Here is an 18,182-nt window from a genome sequence, read left to right as displayed (position 1 = left end):
ACTGTAATATCGTATCAGAAAATAACATTTCTAGTGACAGTCATCATCTTAGAGTTCTTATCTTTGTATTACCATCCTTTGTGTTATTTGCCAATTTTCACATTGAAAAACATTCATTCTTTCAACAGATATTTATAGAATGCTTGCTATGTTCTAGGAACTTGGATGTGTAGCTGTGAATAAGACAAACAATGTTATATTATTTTTTATTATTTATTATTTTTTTGAGATGGAGTCTTTCTCTGTCGCCCAGGCTAGAGTGCAGTGACATGATCTTAGCTCACTGCAACCCCTGCCTCCTGGCTTCAAGCGATTCTTCTGCCTCAGCCTCCTGAGTAGCTGGGATTACAGGCGCGTACCACCATGCCCAGCTAATTTTTGTATTTTTGGTAGAGATGGGGTTTCACCATATTGGCCAGGCTGATCTCGAACTTATGACCTTGTGATCTACCTACCTGCCTCAGCCTCCCAAAGTGCTGGGATTACAGGCATGAGCCACCATGCCTGGCCTTATCATATTATTTTTAGGCCTTTAGGTTGATTTTGGTTGGTACTTTCACATATACCCTCTGGGCCCCATTTTTTCTATCTTTGAGACATAAAACATATTTTATTTTCTAATTAGATCAGAGTCTGTAGAAGGCTTCTTATCTCCAAGTCGTTGTGGCAGTCGAAATGGAGAAAAAGACTGGGAGAATGCGTCAACAACTTCTTCAGTGGCTTCTGGAACAGAATATACAGGTTAGTGTCTATACATTTTTAGAGAAACATTTGAATTTAACACACTCATAAATGCAGGGTGTACTAAAGAAAATTTTATTGGCTCACCTTTGTATCTTAAACATAGGCAACTAATGAACACTGAATGCAGGTGGTCACTTTCAGGTAGTTCAGTAAGTTTCTAAACAAAATTAGTGATGCTACTTATATCTCATCCCTCTAACCAATGCTGGCCATTTCTGTGTGTAGTTTGGGTCTGAAGAAGTTTTAGAGAAGTTCTACACAGTTCCTCAGTACTGAGTAAAGGCTAGAATCCACCAAGTCCTCTCCCTAATACTGGGATTTCAGGTATCCAGAATTGTGCACCTTTAGCAAGTATTAAGAGGCTCTAAAAGATAAGAATGCATTGAATCTACGAAGGTATCTAGCCTCACATATCCCCACCAAGTCCTCTTCTAGCTTCTAGGTAGGCATGATTGGAATAAAAGCAATGAAGAATAGAATGTGGGTTAAGGACACTTCTAAATAAATGAAGCAGGAGAGAAATCAGAAATGTCAGCAGCACGTTCAGAGGTAAGATAGGAAGGCATGGGAGAACATGTATGGGGAAGAGCAGAGGGAAAAGGAGATGCCTCCATCTATCCATGATAGAGTGGAAGTGGAAACCCTAGAAAGGCCTAAAGAGGTTAGAACTTGCTAGAGACCCACTCTGTGGCTTTTAATACTACCTCCTACGGCCAGTCTGACAGCCTTTAAGGTCTGGGATTTGACAGTATTTCCATGTTACTCCCTCTGCTTCTCTATGTTAGTTCAGTTGAACAATTTGAAAAAGAAAGGTTTTTTTTGCCTTTTGAAAAGACTTAAATTACTCATTGACCCATTCTACTCTAAGTTAACCAGTAACCTTATAGATTTAAGAAAGAAGGTTAAATAGGCAGTATGACAGTTATAGCAATATTTTATTTTAGTACTGCTCTCACAGGGTACTCCAAAAGGCCGTAGGAACATCCTCCATAGGAACATATCTCTGGGTGGATAAAACAATATTTTAGTTGGATTGCAGCCAGTAAGAGGCCTTTAGGCACAGAATTTGGTCTTTTATTACAGTATTTCAGCAGTGTAGGAACAATTACATCATTTTAAAATAGTAGTATTTCTGACTTAGTAATATTATTTTTATTATTGTTGTTAAATCCCTACCATAGGACCAAAGCTCTACAAAGAACCCAGTGCAAAATCCAATAAGCACATAATACAAAATGCTTTAGCTCATTGCTGTTTGGCTGGAAAAGTAAATGAAGGTCAGAAGAAAAAAATACTGGAGGTAAGCATGTTTGCATGAAAATTAAATTTGGCAAACTGTAGAAATCTTTTATCCATTCAAGAGAATGTACTCTCATGGGCCTAGAATTTCAACAGCATGTAAAAAGATCTGTAGCTAGATGTTTTAATTATCAGATTTAGTTTATTTTCACATTAGGTTCTGGAAGCCTGCAGATTTTATTAAAGACTAGCAATAGGCTTTAAGATTGGTCATTGCAATAATGTTACAAAATGTGACTAAGAAATGTAACATAATTATATAAACTTTATTCAGCAAAATAAAGGGTTTTTATTGGTGGTGTTATGTTGTTTTTGTTTTTTATTTTAAAGGAAATGGAGAAATCAGATGCCAACAACTTCTTAATCTTGTTCCGGGATTCAGGATGCCAGTTCAGATCTTTGTATACTTATTGCCCAGAAACTGAAGAAATCAATAAACTGACTGGGATAGGCCCTAAATCTATCACTAAAAAAATGATTGAAGGACTTTACAAATATAATTCTGACAGGAAACAGTTTAGCCACATACCCGCTAAAACTTTATCTGCCAGTGTTGATGCAATTACCATTCATAGCCATTTATGGCAGACCAAAAGACCAGTAACACCCAAAAAACTTTTACCCACTAAGGCATAGAAGTTGGGAAATACTTGCTTCAGAACATTCATGGTAAATTTGCACTTCATCTTTCCTGCCTATAGAAAATCTTTCTAATTGCCAACAAGACTTTTATTAATTAAAACTGGACATTAAGCTTTGTTGTCATGAACAACTGGAATGTAAACCACAGTATTTTGGAGTGCAGAAGATTCTCGCTTAAGTGATAAGTCCAAGTGATGAAGGAAATGTTTTAATTCACAAATGGAGATTTGTATGTGTTATCAGGTTCACCTGCTTGATATTAGATACATTAAAGCACTGAATTTTCATGGATATTAGTTGGATTTATCATTGAAATATGGTTAAGATTACAAATTATGTGTTTTATTTCTTGCTTTTTTTTAAACCTTTTAATGTATATTCTTGTCTTCAGATGGTTTGCTATTTTTCTCTCCTGGGGGTTTATTCTAAGATACCTTTGTATTTTGTTTCATGTGGAGATCATGAAAGTAGGAAATATACCTTCAGAAGTAACTCGCACCTTTCTTATGATGTTAAGAGAAACACTAGTGTTTAGTTTTACAGTAACCCTCATATTTTAATGGTGTTACAGCATTTGCAAAAATTATTCTGCTAAGTATTTACAACTCTATTTATTATTCACTCAAGTATTAACATTCTCTATTAAATAAGAGGAGGTGTTGTAAAGAGCTGCTAGTAGGTTCGCTTTAAACCACATGAGCTTAACCAAGAATATGTTATAAGAAGTTGCTGATTAAATCAGTGCTGTTTTTACACCACTTCTGGCCAACTCAGAATAATTTAGATTGTTCTTTTAACAAAAAAGGCTTTCTATCTCTTTTAAAGTAAGTCACTTTATAAGTTGGCAGAAGTGAATGACACTTTGAGAGTAGTCTTTCAATCTGAAGATGTAAGACTTCCTGAAACAAGTTCTCAAGAAGTCTTTACATTATATTTATAACTCATATAAAAATTATATTTAGAATTTTTAAACATGTACAAAGGGCTACATTTTAATTTTAAAATAGCTTCACATTATTTTACTTATATTGGGTTTTTCTTCGTTTTAATCCTTTTCAAGTGGAATGGCTTAGATTAAGTATACACTTGAAATCTCCTCTACATGATCTTTGTTCTTTAACAGTGTATACCAGAGGGTTAGTTGGGGAAAAACTTTATTCTCAGGAAAAGACTTGAATGATTATGTGACCCTGTTATGTTTCAGTGTTGTGACAACTGTGTAAACTCTGGGGGGAAGACAGTATTGTATCATAAATGAGATGCGTAGTTTGTTTTCTTTCATGGGAAGTAGAGATAAAAATATATACATTTCTCTAATTGAGTTGTTTAGAGAAAGAACTAATGTCTCATATGATGTATTTACTTATTTTAAAAAAAAGAATAGGAATGAGATGTCCCTGAGCTGTACTTTTCTATTATTATAAGGCCTTTCGGCATCAGTGCATCTGGGTTATCGACATTTTCTCAAATGCTGTCAATATTTTACTGTAATTTATGTTCTTATATTTATGTATATTTGTTAAAACTGTAAAAAAATTTCACAGATTTTTTTCCAATACCTGTGCAAGATACATGTGTAGCTCAAAACTATTTGTGATCTGCTGTTTGCATGTAAGAGACCAGGATATGTAACTCTTATATTTTAAGTGTATACATATTGTGTATATAACATATGGATATTAAAAATGGGGAATTGCACATTTTACCTTTTAGACAATAATTTCTATCACAATTAGAAGGAAATTATTGTCAAATACAGGTTTAGATTAAAACTAGTTTAAAAAATTATAAATGAATTAATCAAAATGTGAATAGTAGTCAAAAGGATAATTTAATAAGCATTTTACATTACTAAATTTGTTCATTTCAATATTAACTAAATTTCCCTCATCAAAGCAATCTTTGTGATATTACTTGGCTATTAAATAAAGAAAATTGGATGCAAGACTTATGGAGAAACTTTAAAACTAAACAGGACCACCCTTTATTCTTAAATTTGTGTGTGTGCAACAGTTGAATTGAATGTCTATAAGGTCTAAAGGTAGAATGTGAATATTGCCACAGAGTTCATTGCTCTCAGTATAAGATTTTACTTTATTAATGCAGAAGGAATATGGATATATTTCTTTAAGTCTGCAGATTTTTTTATTATGGTGCAGCTTTTTTTTAATTATGTTTTTAAAATTATACAGTTGAAAAATATGCCATTTCATAAAGTCTGAGGATTTTCGTCAACCTTACTGAAACACACTGGTGCTTTCATCATCAGAGGTCAAATTATTATGATAACTATTCCATTAAGTTTGCCAAACATTTGTCGTGGTTACCAGTGCAGCCTGTCAAATTCTGCTATTTGACACAGCTTTGGAAAGCTTTTAGTTCTTGGTTTTTCCGTTTTGTATTAGAATGACTGTTACAGTTTTATTTGGCTGTTTAAAGCCAAATTCAGCTATTTAATTATGGTTTCGTGGACACTGTTGAGCAATGTACAGTGTATGGTGTGCTTACCTGTCCACTCTAGAGCATTGCTTACAGGTTTTTTGTTTTTTAAGATGCTGTGCTGTAAAATAGTGTCATACTTGCTATTTCCTGGTACAGTGTAGTTTTTCCCCTTTCATTTGAATAAAAGCATGGCACCAAAAGACTCCTTTTCTGTTTCTTGAATAAAATGTAGTTTTTGGTAAAATTATTTGAACTTGAGATAACTCATACAGTTTTTCTATCCCCTAACCTATGTTTAAATTTAATAACTTGAATATTCATAACAGGCAACTTGAAATAATTAGCCTTTTAAAAATACTAACTTAGGGCAATGTTAAAAAGTCTGTAATTTTCTATGGTTAGCTCAGACGGTCTACATAGTATGATTTATAAATGTGCTTATCTTACATTAATCTTGCTCATACTAATTCACTATCTTTTGGTGAATTGATAGTTATATTGTACCAGAACTAGTGCTCTATGTCTTTGAAACTGAATGGCCAGTGAACTCACTGATCTAGAGTAGCCATGAGAAGCTAGTTCTTGACCATTATTTCGTAAGTGTCACTTTGATTTTGCTGATTCTATTTACTCAGAACAGAGCAAAGAAAAAGGTGTTTTTTAAGAAAAAAGAGATCTGATAACAAAACCATAAAATAATCTTCATGCCTAATTATATACCTGAAGAAATACCTGGTTAGTAGACATAAATGTGGTTTTCTACCTTGGGACCTTTTTGATAGGTTCTGTAACTTCACAACACAGCTATACTTCCACAATATTTTCTAGTACTTTAATTTTCAGAAATAAAAATATTTAACCCAGCCAGGCGCGGTGGCTTACGCCTGTAATCCCAGCACTTTGGGAGGCCGAGGTGGGCAGATCATGAGGTCAGAGGATCGAGACCATCCTGGCTAACATGGTGAAACCCTGTCTATACCAAAAATACAAAAAAAATTAGCCGGGCGTGGTGGCGGGTGCCTGTAGTCACAGCTACTTGGGAGGCTGAGAGAGGAGAATGGCGTGAACCCAGGAGGCAGAGCTTGCAGTGAGCCGAGATTGCACCACTGCACTCCAGCCTGGGTGACAGAGCGAGACTCCGTCTCAAAAAAAAAAAAAATTTAACCCTAAGACCCAGGCAACATTAGAAAAATGTATACAATGCCAGGTATGGTAGTGGCTCATGCCTATAATCCCAGCACTTCGGGAGGCCAGGGCGGGTAGATCACTTGAGGTCGGGAGTTTTGAGACCAGCCTGGCCAACACGGCAAAACCCTGTCTCTACCAAAAAATACAAAAAATTAGCCAGGCATGGTGGCAAATGCCTGTAATCCCAGCTACTTGGGAACATGAAGCAGAAGAATTGCTTGAACCCAGGAGGCGGAGGTTGCTGTGAGCCAAGATCGCGCCTCTGCACTCCAGCCTGGGTGACAGAGTGAGACTCTGTCTCAAAAAAAAAAAAAAAAAAAGTGTACACAAACCCTAGAGCCCGCACACAATAAGAATGTGTTGCCTTATGACTGAAATTGATACTTCTTAACTAGGGCAGAGGAAAATATTCTGTAGTGAATAAGAACAAACACCTTTATTTCATGATCTGTCTACACAGAAAGATGATAATAAAATTCAGCAAAGGAAATGTAGCTGTAATGTTATGACCTAGGAATTGGCTATTGGAGAAACACATCTATAAAATGAGTGTGAAATTCTGTCGTCCATCAGAAGTATATAGATGCTTAAGAAATAGGTATCTTCTCAAAAGAAACAAATGAGATATTAATGATTTTGCCTAATTTGATGGGGGTGGGGGAAGTATACAGATTGGTATGTCAGAGTTGCTCTTCAAATAAGGAGATCTAGAATCTAGTTTCAGTCACCTCCTTTTTGCCCCTGTGGGCAGGTAGGTCTTCTAGCAACTCAAGGCCACATGCTTAGACAACAAAGATTAGTTTTGTACATGTGTTTAAATCACTGTGGTGATATGTGTCACAACAACAGCTAAAATCAGATAACTTTATTCCATCTACAGTGGCTTATTTATGTCAGGAAAATAGGGGGCAATTATTACTTTCCATCGAAGAGGTGAAAAGCAAATTAAGAAATGTTTTAAGACCCACTAAGGTTTTTTTTTTTTTTTTTTTTAACACATTAAGCAAAGTCACCATGGTACCTTAGGCTACTAATGCATTTGATTCTTCTTAACCCCAACCTGTTGTTTTAGGTGGTTGAACCTGTGATTCAGCCTTCAGTAGGTGTTAGAGGCATCCAACACAGGTGGCATGTGTCATCTACAGCACCTCTACTTCACAGTTACATTCAGCTGCTGTGATTCCTGGCCAACCCTGTTATTCATACTTCAGGGTTTGTGTGTTTATGTAGAAAAGGAAATGTGGCTCTCAACCCCCAAACAAAGAAACCGTCCACTTAAATACTGCTTTATAGGCCGGGTGCGGTGGCTTACGCCTGTAATCCCAGCACTTTGGGAGGCCGAGGCAGGTGGATCGCCTGCAGTCAGGAGTTCGAGACCAGCCCAACATGGTGAAACCTTGTCTCTACTGAAAATACAAAAATTAGCCGGGCGTGGTGACGGGCGCCTGTAATCCCAGCTACTCGGGAGGCTGGGGCAGGAGAATGGCATGAACCCGGGAGGTGGAGCTTGCAGTGAGCCGAGATCACGCTGCTGCACTTCAACCTGGGTGACAGAGTGAGACTCAGTCTCAAAAAAAAAAAAAAAAAAAAAAATTGCTTTATAATTTAAAAGATTCTTTGCTTTGCTTTCTGTTTTAACTTACTGCTGCCTGGAAGGAGATGAGCATTTACATCTCCATTCTACAGATGAGGAAGATGAGGCTTTAAAAGGTTAGTGCTGTCCCAGGGACTCAAAGCTAGTAAGTGACAGCATTACAACTGGCACCTAAGCCTTCTGGTTTCAAATCCCCTTACTGTGCCATATGGTACAGTTTCCCACTACGTCGTACATGTTGTGGAATAAGAATAAGGTTCACAGCTGTACTAGTTAATAATGTATTCACCATTGGTGGAAAACTCAGAACTTGTGGTTAAAGTGGATTTTGTTCTCTTGCCCAAGACTCTTAACCATCATCAACACAACAACAGCTAAAATCGGACTGTTAACGCTCACCTACTGTTTAATATCTAGATTCATAAGGATGAGAGAATGGAGAAATTGCAAAAGTGGTGAAAACAAATTCTGATAATAGGTTGATCAGAATTATCTAGGAAACAGTTATTAGATGGAAGGGGCTAGGTAGGTAAAGGTAAGTTCTCTTCCATCAAGGAACTCTTGAAGTGGATGCCATTAGACCTTTACAAACAACTGATATACTGTGTGCTGTATTAGAGGTATGGAACCAAAAGTAAAGGACAGATGCGCCCTTGTCAACAGTAAGAGGCTCTTGTCCATCAAGAGAGTTCATGTACTAGATTATCTTATTAAAACTGACTCTATAGGCCGGGCGCGGTGGCTCACGCTTGTAATCCCAACACTTTGGGAGGCCGAGGCGGGTGGATCACGAGGTCAGGAGATCGAGACCACGGTGAAACCCCGTCTTTACTAAAAATACAAAAAAATTAGCCGGGCGTGGTGGTGGGCGCCTGTAGTTCCAGCTACTCGGAGAGGCTGAGGCAGGAGAATGGCGTGAACCCGGGAGGCGGAGCTTGCAGCGAGCCAAGATTGCACCACTGCACTCCAGCCTGGGCGACAGAGCGAGACTCCGTCTCAAAAAAAAAAAAAAAAACTGACTCTATAAAGAACTTAAGACTGCTCTTCCTGGGGAACTTGTCTACAGGCACTCAGAATGGTCCAGCATTAGACATACTGTCGTAGGCTTTCCTACAATACAGCCTCTAACAAAACTACACTGTCCCAAACCCCTGGTAATAGAATTGTTTACCTTTATACCAAGAAGGTTGGGAAAGCATCAAAATCTGCGTGTGGCGTGTGCCCAGGCAGACTTTGAGGGGTTTGTGCTGTAAGACCTAAAGTTCTTATGAGGTTGTCCAAACCGAAGAAACATGTCAGCAGGGCCTATGGTGGTTCCATGTGTGCTAAATGTGTTTGTGACAGGATCAAGTGTGCTTTCCTTATTAAGGAGCAGAAAATCATTGTGAAAGTGTTGAAGGCACAAGCACAGAGTCAGCTAAATAAAAAATGAAGCTTTTTTGAGTAATAAAAATGAAAAGACTTGCTGTATGAAGAAAAGACTATCTTACATTGTCAGCCAACAGGATACCACATTAATTCTTTAAATAGTGAATTTTGCCGGGCGCGGTGGCTCACGCCTGTAATCCCAGCACTTTGGGAGGCTGAGGCGGGCAGATCACAAGGTCAGGAGATCGAGAACATCCTAGTTAACATGGTGAAACCCCATCTCTACTAAAAATACAAAAATTTAGCCGGGTGTGGTGGCGGGCTCCTGTAGTCCTAGCTACTCGGGAGGCTGAGGCAGAATAATGGTGTCAACCCAGGAGGCGGAGCTTGCAGTGAGCTGAGATTGCACTGCTGCAATCCAGCCTGGGCAACAGAGCAAGACTCCATCTCTAAATAAATAAATAGTGAATTTTGAATTGCAGAGACATCAGTTCTGTTGATAGGGCCTTGAGGTCCTCATTTATGATGAGAACAAAGCTAATTGTAAACTGCATCCTCTTTCTTAGCCAGAGGCTAAGTAAAGATATTTTTGTATACATTAGGAAATGAGTTTGTGCTTGGATTCTTTATCTTTATAGTCTCAACACAATCGGTATTCAATAAATATTCGTCAAATGAATACATGAAGGGAAGACTGCAGTCCTGGCCCAAAATTCAAAATCAAATTCAAAACGTGTTCTGATTTCTGCTAGGTCACCCCTAATTTCTTACTATAGGTATTTTTGCCCCCAAAATATAAACCCAAAGTTGGCTTTTCTGCTCTGACTCCCTCTGGTTCATGCCATTTCAAAGGACCCAGGTGCAGCTTGAAAATCTGAACTATTGGTCACTGTGACACAATGATGTACTGTTCCCTTTTACCTCTCTCCAGCTCCTCTCACAAATTATGGGCCAGTCTCAAGGCTCAGTTATTCATGTTCTGCTGTCTCCACTCTTTCCAAGAAGACCTTCAATATCAGCTTCGACTGACACCTGCATTCAGAATCTACATCTCCAGCCCTGAAAGCTCCCTCTGGGCCCACTCATGCATCTAACTGCCATCTCAACATTTTCACTTGGGAGTTCCAAAGTCATCCTCAACTCAATCTGTTTAAAAACCAAAAGTCAACCTGATTTTACAACTTCCTTACAAAATCAACTCTCCTTCCTGAAAGCCAGCCACCAAGACTGAAAGGTCTTATCCCTTCCTCTCTTGTCTAACACAGAAGACAGCCTCATGCCCAGACAGCCACCAAATCCTATCAAATATTTTTACTTTGAAACTGCTCTTCATCCCTGCTGCCATCAACTTCAAGTCCAGGCACCAAAAGCTTATGCCTAACTCTGCAAGAACCTTCAAGTGGTCTTTCCCTAATTCGATTTCACCCTCCAAAGTGTCTTGCAAAATCTAACTTTCTTAGACTTATCTTAAAAGTTCAACATTGTTTTTATTTTGAATTGCGGGGAGGATGGGGTTGGGGTGTTGAGGTGGTGGTAGGTAATCTGTTCAGTGCTTGAAACCACTAAAGGTATTGATCCTGTTTTTCAGGCTGCTCCTATACACAGACCTTTTCTTCAGAAAAGCTGACCTGCTTCAATCTTGATAGAAGTCAGGATATCACAATCTGCCTTATATCAAAGTTATTTGTACATTATAGCTAATCTCCAATAATGTGTAAGCTTCCTGTAAGGATGCATCATGTCACATTCTTAGTATCTGTTACATAACCCAGTAACAGTGCTTGCCCCATAGTAAGAAGGGGCTGTTTACAAAGTCAACTGGAATCAAATGTGATATTAAGAATTGGTTTTGGCCTGGGCGCGGTGGCTCATGCCTATAATCCCAGTAATTTGGGAGGCCGAGGTGGACAGATCACTTGAGGTCAGGAGTTCAAGACCAGTCTGGCCAGCATGGTGAAGCCTTGTCTCTACTAGAAATACAAAAACTAGCTGGGCATGGTGGTGCACGCCTGTAATCCCAGCTATTCAGGAGGCTGATGCAGGAGAATCACTCGAACCCAGGAGGTAGAGGCTGCAATGAGCCGAGATTGCACCACTGCACCCTAGCCTGGGTGACAGAGCAGGACTCCATCTCAAAAAAAAAAAAAAGAATTGGTTTCACTGATCAGTAGCAGGATCACAGTACTGTAGAGGGAGCCTCTACCAATGCCAGAGGAATGCTGCCAAATTCCTGCTGCAAATACTTGGAAATTTACACTAACTCTCTGTGAAATCACTGAGAAGTAATGGCAAATCATAGGTTAGAAGCTCCTGTGGGCAGAATAATTGCTACAAAGAGAAACCGTTACTTTCTTTCCAAACAAATTGTGGGGCCATTTTTATATTGGGGATGTCCCTATTGCTTGTCTTTTAAGTTTCTGATGGGTTTTTTTTACCTTTAAAAAACGTTTGAGCTACAAAAACCTGCAGTGGAAGAAAGGAGTCTCACTTTCCTTGAAAGCTACACTCTTCTCCTTCAGCCTCCCCTCCCTTCCCTGACCCCATCCCCCATGTCCCCTAAGAGGCATCAATGACGTCCGGGGTAGATGGGGGGCCCTGGGACAATCACACAGCTGCAGGCCACAAGGCTTTCACATTGAGTCATCTCCTTAGCAGTGTGGGCTGAAGCCGAGTCTCATGTCTAACTCAGATGGTGTCCTTTCCCAGCTACCCCATATTTAGTACCTGAAAGTTTCTGAAGTAAATGAACATCTGAAACGTTCTGCAGGGCCTCTGGCATCCAGGGTGGGGCTCCTCATCTGGTGGGTGCCAGCCCTCCCTTAGATGTTGAGGGTGCAGGGTAGGGGCAAGAGCTATTGCTGTCTTCTGTCCTCTAATACCCTGTCCCTACCACCCTCCCCACCACCACACACACACACACACACACACACACACACAAGGCCTCAGGGCTATGCGATCTATGGGAAACCTCATCTTGGTAGCCAGTCAGTAATAGTGAATAAAATAGAGGACTCCCCATTCCCAGCTCAATGTTTATCGAGAGAGGTTGTACAAACAAGGAGATGTGGCTTTGCAAGATTTTCCTCACACCCAGGACTCAAGTTACTGTTAACCTCTCCGTCAACCACAACTGACTTGGCATAAGGCCACCTGTCTGTGCTTCAGTCCTGTCAGCAGTTTCTCTGCAGCATCCAGAATGTCACCTTGTAGAAATCACCATTAGGATAATACCAGGCACCAGATACTGTGGTGGTCAAATCTTGAAGAGTCAAATCCTGGGAGTCTCTCTTTATAGATTCCCAATCCAATCCCCAAAACATTTACCTACCACCCACTATGTGGAAAGAAAGCACCATGACCTGGAGGGTAGGAGAAGCAGCGCAAGCAGCTGAGTCTAGCAGCAGGACCACCAGAAACTAGAGCCATTCTTCACAATGCTGCCAGCCAGGGAACGGAGTGAGCCCATGAGCTCCGACCCAGCATGGGCAGCACCTTCCACAAAGGGTGCCTCATTTGATCTTCACAACACCCCTATCAGGTAGATATTATCATGCCTATTTTAAGACGTGGAAACTGGAGCCCAAGATCACACAATCAAGTTATAAAGCTGACATTTAACCTGGACTCTGACCACTAATAGTCTGATTTGCATGTTCACTGATCAGAAACAGACAAAATGACATATAAGAAATTGATATTGGCTGGGCACAGTGGTTCACACTTGTAATCCCAGCATTTTGGGAGGCCAAAGTAGGCGGATCGCTTGAAGCCAGGAATTTGAGATCAGCCTGGGCAATATAGTGAAACTGTGTCTCTACAAAAAGTAAAAAATAACAATAGCCAGGCATGGTGCTGTGCCCCTGTAGTCCCAGCTTCTCAGGAGGCTGATGCAGGAGGATTGCCTGAGTTGAGGAATTTGAGGCTGCAGTGAGCTATGATTGCACTGGGCTACACTGCAGCCTGGGCAACAGAGTAAGCCCCTGTCTGTAAAAAAAGAAGAAGAAGAAGAAGAAATGCATAAAATAAAAAAAAAGAAGAAATGCATATAATAAATTCTATATCACAACACAGAGCAAGGTTTTAAAAAATATATATTTTAAATTTAATAAATGATGTTAAGAAAGCTGGATAGAAATATGAAAACATTGATTACACGCTAGGTAAATTTTAAAATACTAACGAAAATTATTTTTTAATGACAGACTGAATCTTCTTACGTTGTCAAAGAGAAAGTAACATTCTAAACTCTGAAATTGCTAATAGCAACAAATTTGACTATATGAAAATGTAAAACTAAAATAATAGCTAAGAAAAGAATTTGGAAAAATATTTGAATCAAGTGGAATAAATCATGATTCATCCTAAATATATAGTTTGTACAAATTAATAAGAAATACATAGATTATAATAAATATGTGAAGGACATGATTAGAATGGTTCACTTAGGAAATAAATAGATTTTCCATCTTATTTATAAGCAAGTGCAAATTGAAATGAGGTACCATTTTACCTCACTGCCTATTACAATGGAAAATATGTTACTGATGAACATCTCTATGAAGACTGTGTTGAACCTTATACTCTCATACAATGCCAGTGACATTCTAAACTGCTAATCACTGTAAACATTTGTATCAAGCAATAAAAGTTTTCATAGCCTTTGTTACAAAGTTTGTATTTATAATGTGTTTTATAACATATTTATATAAATAAATATATTTATACATATTTATACAAATAAATGTTATATTTATATATATTTATATAAATAAATGTTATATTTGTACATATATGTATTTATAACAAATACAAGAGCATTTATGTTATAAAAACAGTATAAAAGTCATAAGTGCAATTATTCATTACAAATTTCCATAACAGTTAAAAATACTAGAAACATCCTAAATATCCATATTTAAGGGTTTAGAAAAGTAAGCAACATAGACTCATGTGGATTTATATGATATTAATTGAGAATACTGTGTACACTCTAGTTACAGATATGACTTTGAAACACCTGTGTAAAAAATATGAAGAATATCTGAAATGGAATATTTAAAAATGGAAAATCTAAAAATAATGAGATTACAAATGAATACTTTTGAAAATGTCCTTCACTGGCCAAGTTTGGTTGTGTAGTGGTAGCAGGTCCAAGACGACTACTTCTTCTTTATTCTGTAATGTGATTAGATGGCTTTTATGATTAAAAATAAAAAGGCAAATACAATTTACTTAAAATGTTAAGATTCTTTGTACAGAAAAATTAAAATTGGAAAAAATAAGTTATTAGAACTTAAATATAACCTGTAAAGGGGCAGAAATAAACCTACTCTCGAAAACAACTTAGCCGGAAGCATTGGATATTTAAGTATCTCCTCTGTTTTCAGGCTTGTGCTAATCACCCTGATGAGTAGAGAGAAGCTCCCCCTCGCCCTGAGAAGTTCATAATCCCATGGGCAAGGCAAGACGGAGCCACGTAACAGTCGCCCTGGCTCCAGCAGTGCAGAGAGAGGAAGTCCTATTAGGGATGGAGGTCAGAGAAGGCTCCCAGGGGTGGGATGGAGGAAGAGGGAAGACTGCTTCTGCTTTGTCCACACCTGTCAGAGAGCATGGCCGGGATTCCCAGCCTGTAAGGGTGAGTGTTTCTATTAGTTCTTGTGTGTAATTCTGTGGGGAGTCCTCCTGAAGGGTGAAAGAGCAGTCTTGTGAAGTTGGCCTTGGTCACTGAAACCGGGCTGGGCACCCCGGGAGACCAGGCCTAAGGCAGTGTCCCTGACTCTGACCTTTGCTTCTTCTTCCCATCCAGACAAGTTCAGTCAGGCCCACGGACAGCACCCAGGCCTCAGCAGAGAAAATTCAGCATATGCCCTGGGCCACAGACTTCCCTTGGGTATGAGATGATGGCCCAGGAAGCAAGTAGCTCTGTGATTTTTAAAATGAACAACCTACTTCTACTTCCCCTCAACCCCCTTTCCTATATTCCCCTCTTGATCTGCTTGCCCCATTCTTTGTTTTCACCTGGTGGCTTCTCTGCTGTTCATCTCTAGCTTTCAGGATCACTCACACTCTCTGAGCCCCCAGACTGAGGTGTGCCCAAGGGGGTGAAGTCCAGCAACACTGGGTCTGTCTCTGATGGTCTCTGGGCTCTGGCAGGCACGCACTGCCCCTGCTAGCCTTCTAGGGGAGGAGGCTGCAGCCCCCTACTCCACCCCGGATGTGGGCACTGCTCACCAGCAACCACATGCTCAGACATTAGAAAAGCGGCTCTGGGGTGGGTCTTCAGGGGAAAACCAAGCCCGGAGGCTGAAATGCCAGTGAAGGGAAGGTCCAGACCATTAATTCCCTAGCCTCTTCTCTTGTCTGCCCATCTTGTAATTGGTGTGGGAGAAATTCTTGACAGGAGCAGCCTAAACACTGCATATCCAACTTTCTGTGAGCTCTAGGACCATTTTCTTTTTTGAGATGGAATCTCGCTCTTTCAACCAGGCTGGAGTGCAGTGGCTTGATCTCAGCTCACTGCAACCTTTGCCTCCTGGGTTCAAGCGATTGTCCCACCTCAGCCTCCTGAGTAGCTGGGACTTGCGCGTGCCACCGTGCCTGGCTAATTTTTGTATTTTTAGTAGAGACGGGGTTTCACCATGTTGGCCAGGCTGGTCTCGAGCTCCTGACCTGAAGTGATCTGCCCGCCTCGGCCTCCCAAAGTGCTGGGTTTAGATGTGAGCCACCGCACCTGGCCTCTAAGACCATTTTCCAAATCCTTCCTGGGGATCTCCATGTGCCAGAGGGACCCCGAGCGAGGGTGACCTTATGTCCCAGTTTGCCTAAAATAGTCCTGGTTTATGGCCCAGGTTAATTCTGATAGTGCCCCTTTCACTCTCGGAAACATCCTGGTTTAGATGATAAATTATTTCATAACCCCACTTCAAACCAACATCAAACTGAACACATACACACATGTGCCTCTCTGTGTTCTTGGCAGTTAAGGGGACAGTGTCCATATAGTCCCTAAGCAGAGAAACCCCAGGCTTATCTTTGACTCCTCTTTGTGAGACCTATGATGTTACAATTATCTCTTGAATATATCCTCCCATTTCTGTCCCCACTGCTCATGATCTATTTCAGACACAAATAATGACAACCTACTATGGGGTCCCTGGCTTGAGCATCTCCCTTCTCCATAGTTCTGCCAGCGATCTTTTCAAAACACAGATTGATGCCTCCTGGCTCCCCATGACCTATAGATTGAAATCCAAATCCCTTCATGATCCTTTCCTGCTTCATCTCCTGCCCCCACCTTCCTACCCTGGGCTCTGGCAGACTGCTTGTCCCCTGAAAAGCCCACATTCCTACTCATTTTGGTATACTTGTTCCCTTTACTCCCTCCTCCGAGTCTGACCCTTTCTTCTCTTTTCTGCTGCTCTTATTTGACTTTCAGCTCCTTCCTAGGACTGATCTCAAGTGTCATCTCCTAGAAGGCCTTTTCTGATTCAGCCCTCCCGTCAAAAATAATCACTCCCCCTCCACTAAACCCTAAGAGGGCTTGGTTTTTAATATTTACTACAATTTGGCCCCTGCATAAGATTACATAAGATTCTGCTTATGTAACCATCTCTCCTGCCTATGCAACAAACTGCAAAGGCCAAGAATGGCATCTCTTGCAGTGCCTGAAACAGTGCCTGCTTCATGGAGGAGTTCATTGTTAACAAGTCTGAATCGAACAAAGTTGATAATCCACCTCAAATTTTCCACACCAGGTTGCCCGGCACATCAGCCACTCATTCCTGGGAACACTGGGGACAGACTCAGAGGGCACTGTGACATCAGTTCCACCACAATATCTTGTGGAAGGGATATCTGCTAAGAAGAATTCAGATGTAAGTGGCTCCTTGCCTCCTTCAGGAGAAAGAGCAAGATTTCCCTCACCCATTCTCTCCTCCTTAGGTCCCACTGCCCACTCAGGGTCAGACTTCATTTCCCCTCGTCTTTACGAATCCTCCCCTTACTCTCAGTTTCTCAGTTTCTCAGTTCACAAGGGATCTTGCTGCCTCCAAGCTCCTGACTCATAATTTAGGACAACTAATCTGGTGTTTCATTAGGTGTCATCTTTTGAACTGAGCTTACATCTGTGTCTGGCTTGATAGGTTTTTTAGGATAGGAGAAGACAGGGAAGAGGCAGATGTGAATCCCAGGTTTCAACCCTTTCCAGCAGGATGATCTGACTACACCTCTTCCTCGCTGCCTTAAAACCCTTTCGCGTGGCTTCATGAGGACCTGACTGGCTTCATGAGAAGCCACTCATAGGGTGAAGACATGAGCCCCACATCTCAGGACGCTAACAACTGCTTGAGTGCCCAGGGCGGGCTCCCCCACCCACCCAGATCTGCTGTGTCCCGGCAGTGGACTCTTTCCTAGGGAACAGGTGGATTTGGGGTGGGGCGGGCCTTAGGCCCCATACTCATAAAATCCCGGGGCTCTGTCTTCTCACCTCTAAAACAGAGAATACAGCAGCCGGTGGGTGCAGGTGGGAAGGGGTGAGGTGGAGGCTGAGAAGAGATTAGGGTTCTCAGGCACCCACCACCTCTTGCAACACGACCCTGAGACAGTGGGGCGAGTATCCGATCTTACGTAGAAACTGAGCAACTAACAGAGGAATGGGCCACGCTCCTACTGAGAGGCCTGGCAGGTCTCCCAGCCCTGAGGACTTTTCCTCCCAAGACTTCGATGTGAAGCCCCTTTTGCCTGTCCCTGCCCTTACTTCTCGGGTCAGCCCCAAATCGGAGGCCACCATCTCTCTCACAGGGGCCTGCCCCTTCCACCCCATCCCCTCCTCCCTCCCCTCTTTCCTGCCCACCCATTTGCCTCGGGCTAGGGTGGCAGGAAGGGAGGTGCAGGGCACGGGCGTGAA

At 40.9% G+C, this 18,182-nt stretch overlaps 1 protein-coding gene and 1 pseudogene across 5 annotated transcripts in view; both read left to right on the top strand.

Moving 5' to 3' along the window:
- The window catches only part of CAMSAP2 (calmodulin regulated spectrin associated protein family member 2), a 122,868-nt gene extending 118,478 nt beyond the window's left edge, over window positions 1–4,390 (top strand). For 4 of the 5 annotated variants that reach the window (XM_012502074.2, XM_030818692.1, XM_030818689.1 and 1 more), the window contains 3 exons: window positions 626–741; window positions 1,926–2,044; window positions 2,374–4,390. In XM_012502074.2, coding sequence (XP_012357528.2) covers window positions 626–741; window positions 1,926–2,044; window positions 2,374–2,679 — 541 coding nt within the window. In that variant the 3' untranslated portion in view covers window positions 2,680–4,390. The remainder of the gene's footprint in view (window positions 1–625; window positions 742–1,925; window positions 2,045–2,373) is intronic. The other variant, XM_030818691.1, reaches the window with a different exon arrangement.
- A 4,594-nt stretch (window positions 4,391–8,984) lies between these two features.
- On the top strand, window positions 8,985–9,341 carry LOC100589274 (annotated as a pseudogene).
- Window positions 9,342–18,182: the final 8,841 nt, after the last annotated feature.

The sequence above is a fragment of the Nomascus leucogenys genome, chromosome 9 (assembly GCF_006542625.1).
Source record: "Nomascus leucogenys isolate Asia chromosome 9, Asia_NLE_v1, whole genome shotgun sequence".
In the NCBI taxonomy this organism is placed as follows: Eukaryota; Metazoa; Chordata; class Mammalia; order Primates; family Hylobatidae; genus Nomascus; species Nomascus leucogenys.
Note: the sequence above shows the minus strand (reverse complement) of the source record. Positions and strands in the feature narration are given on the sequence as shown.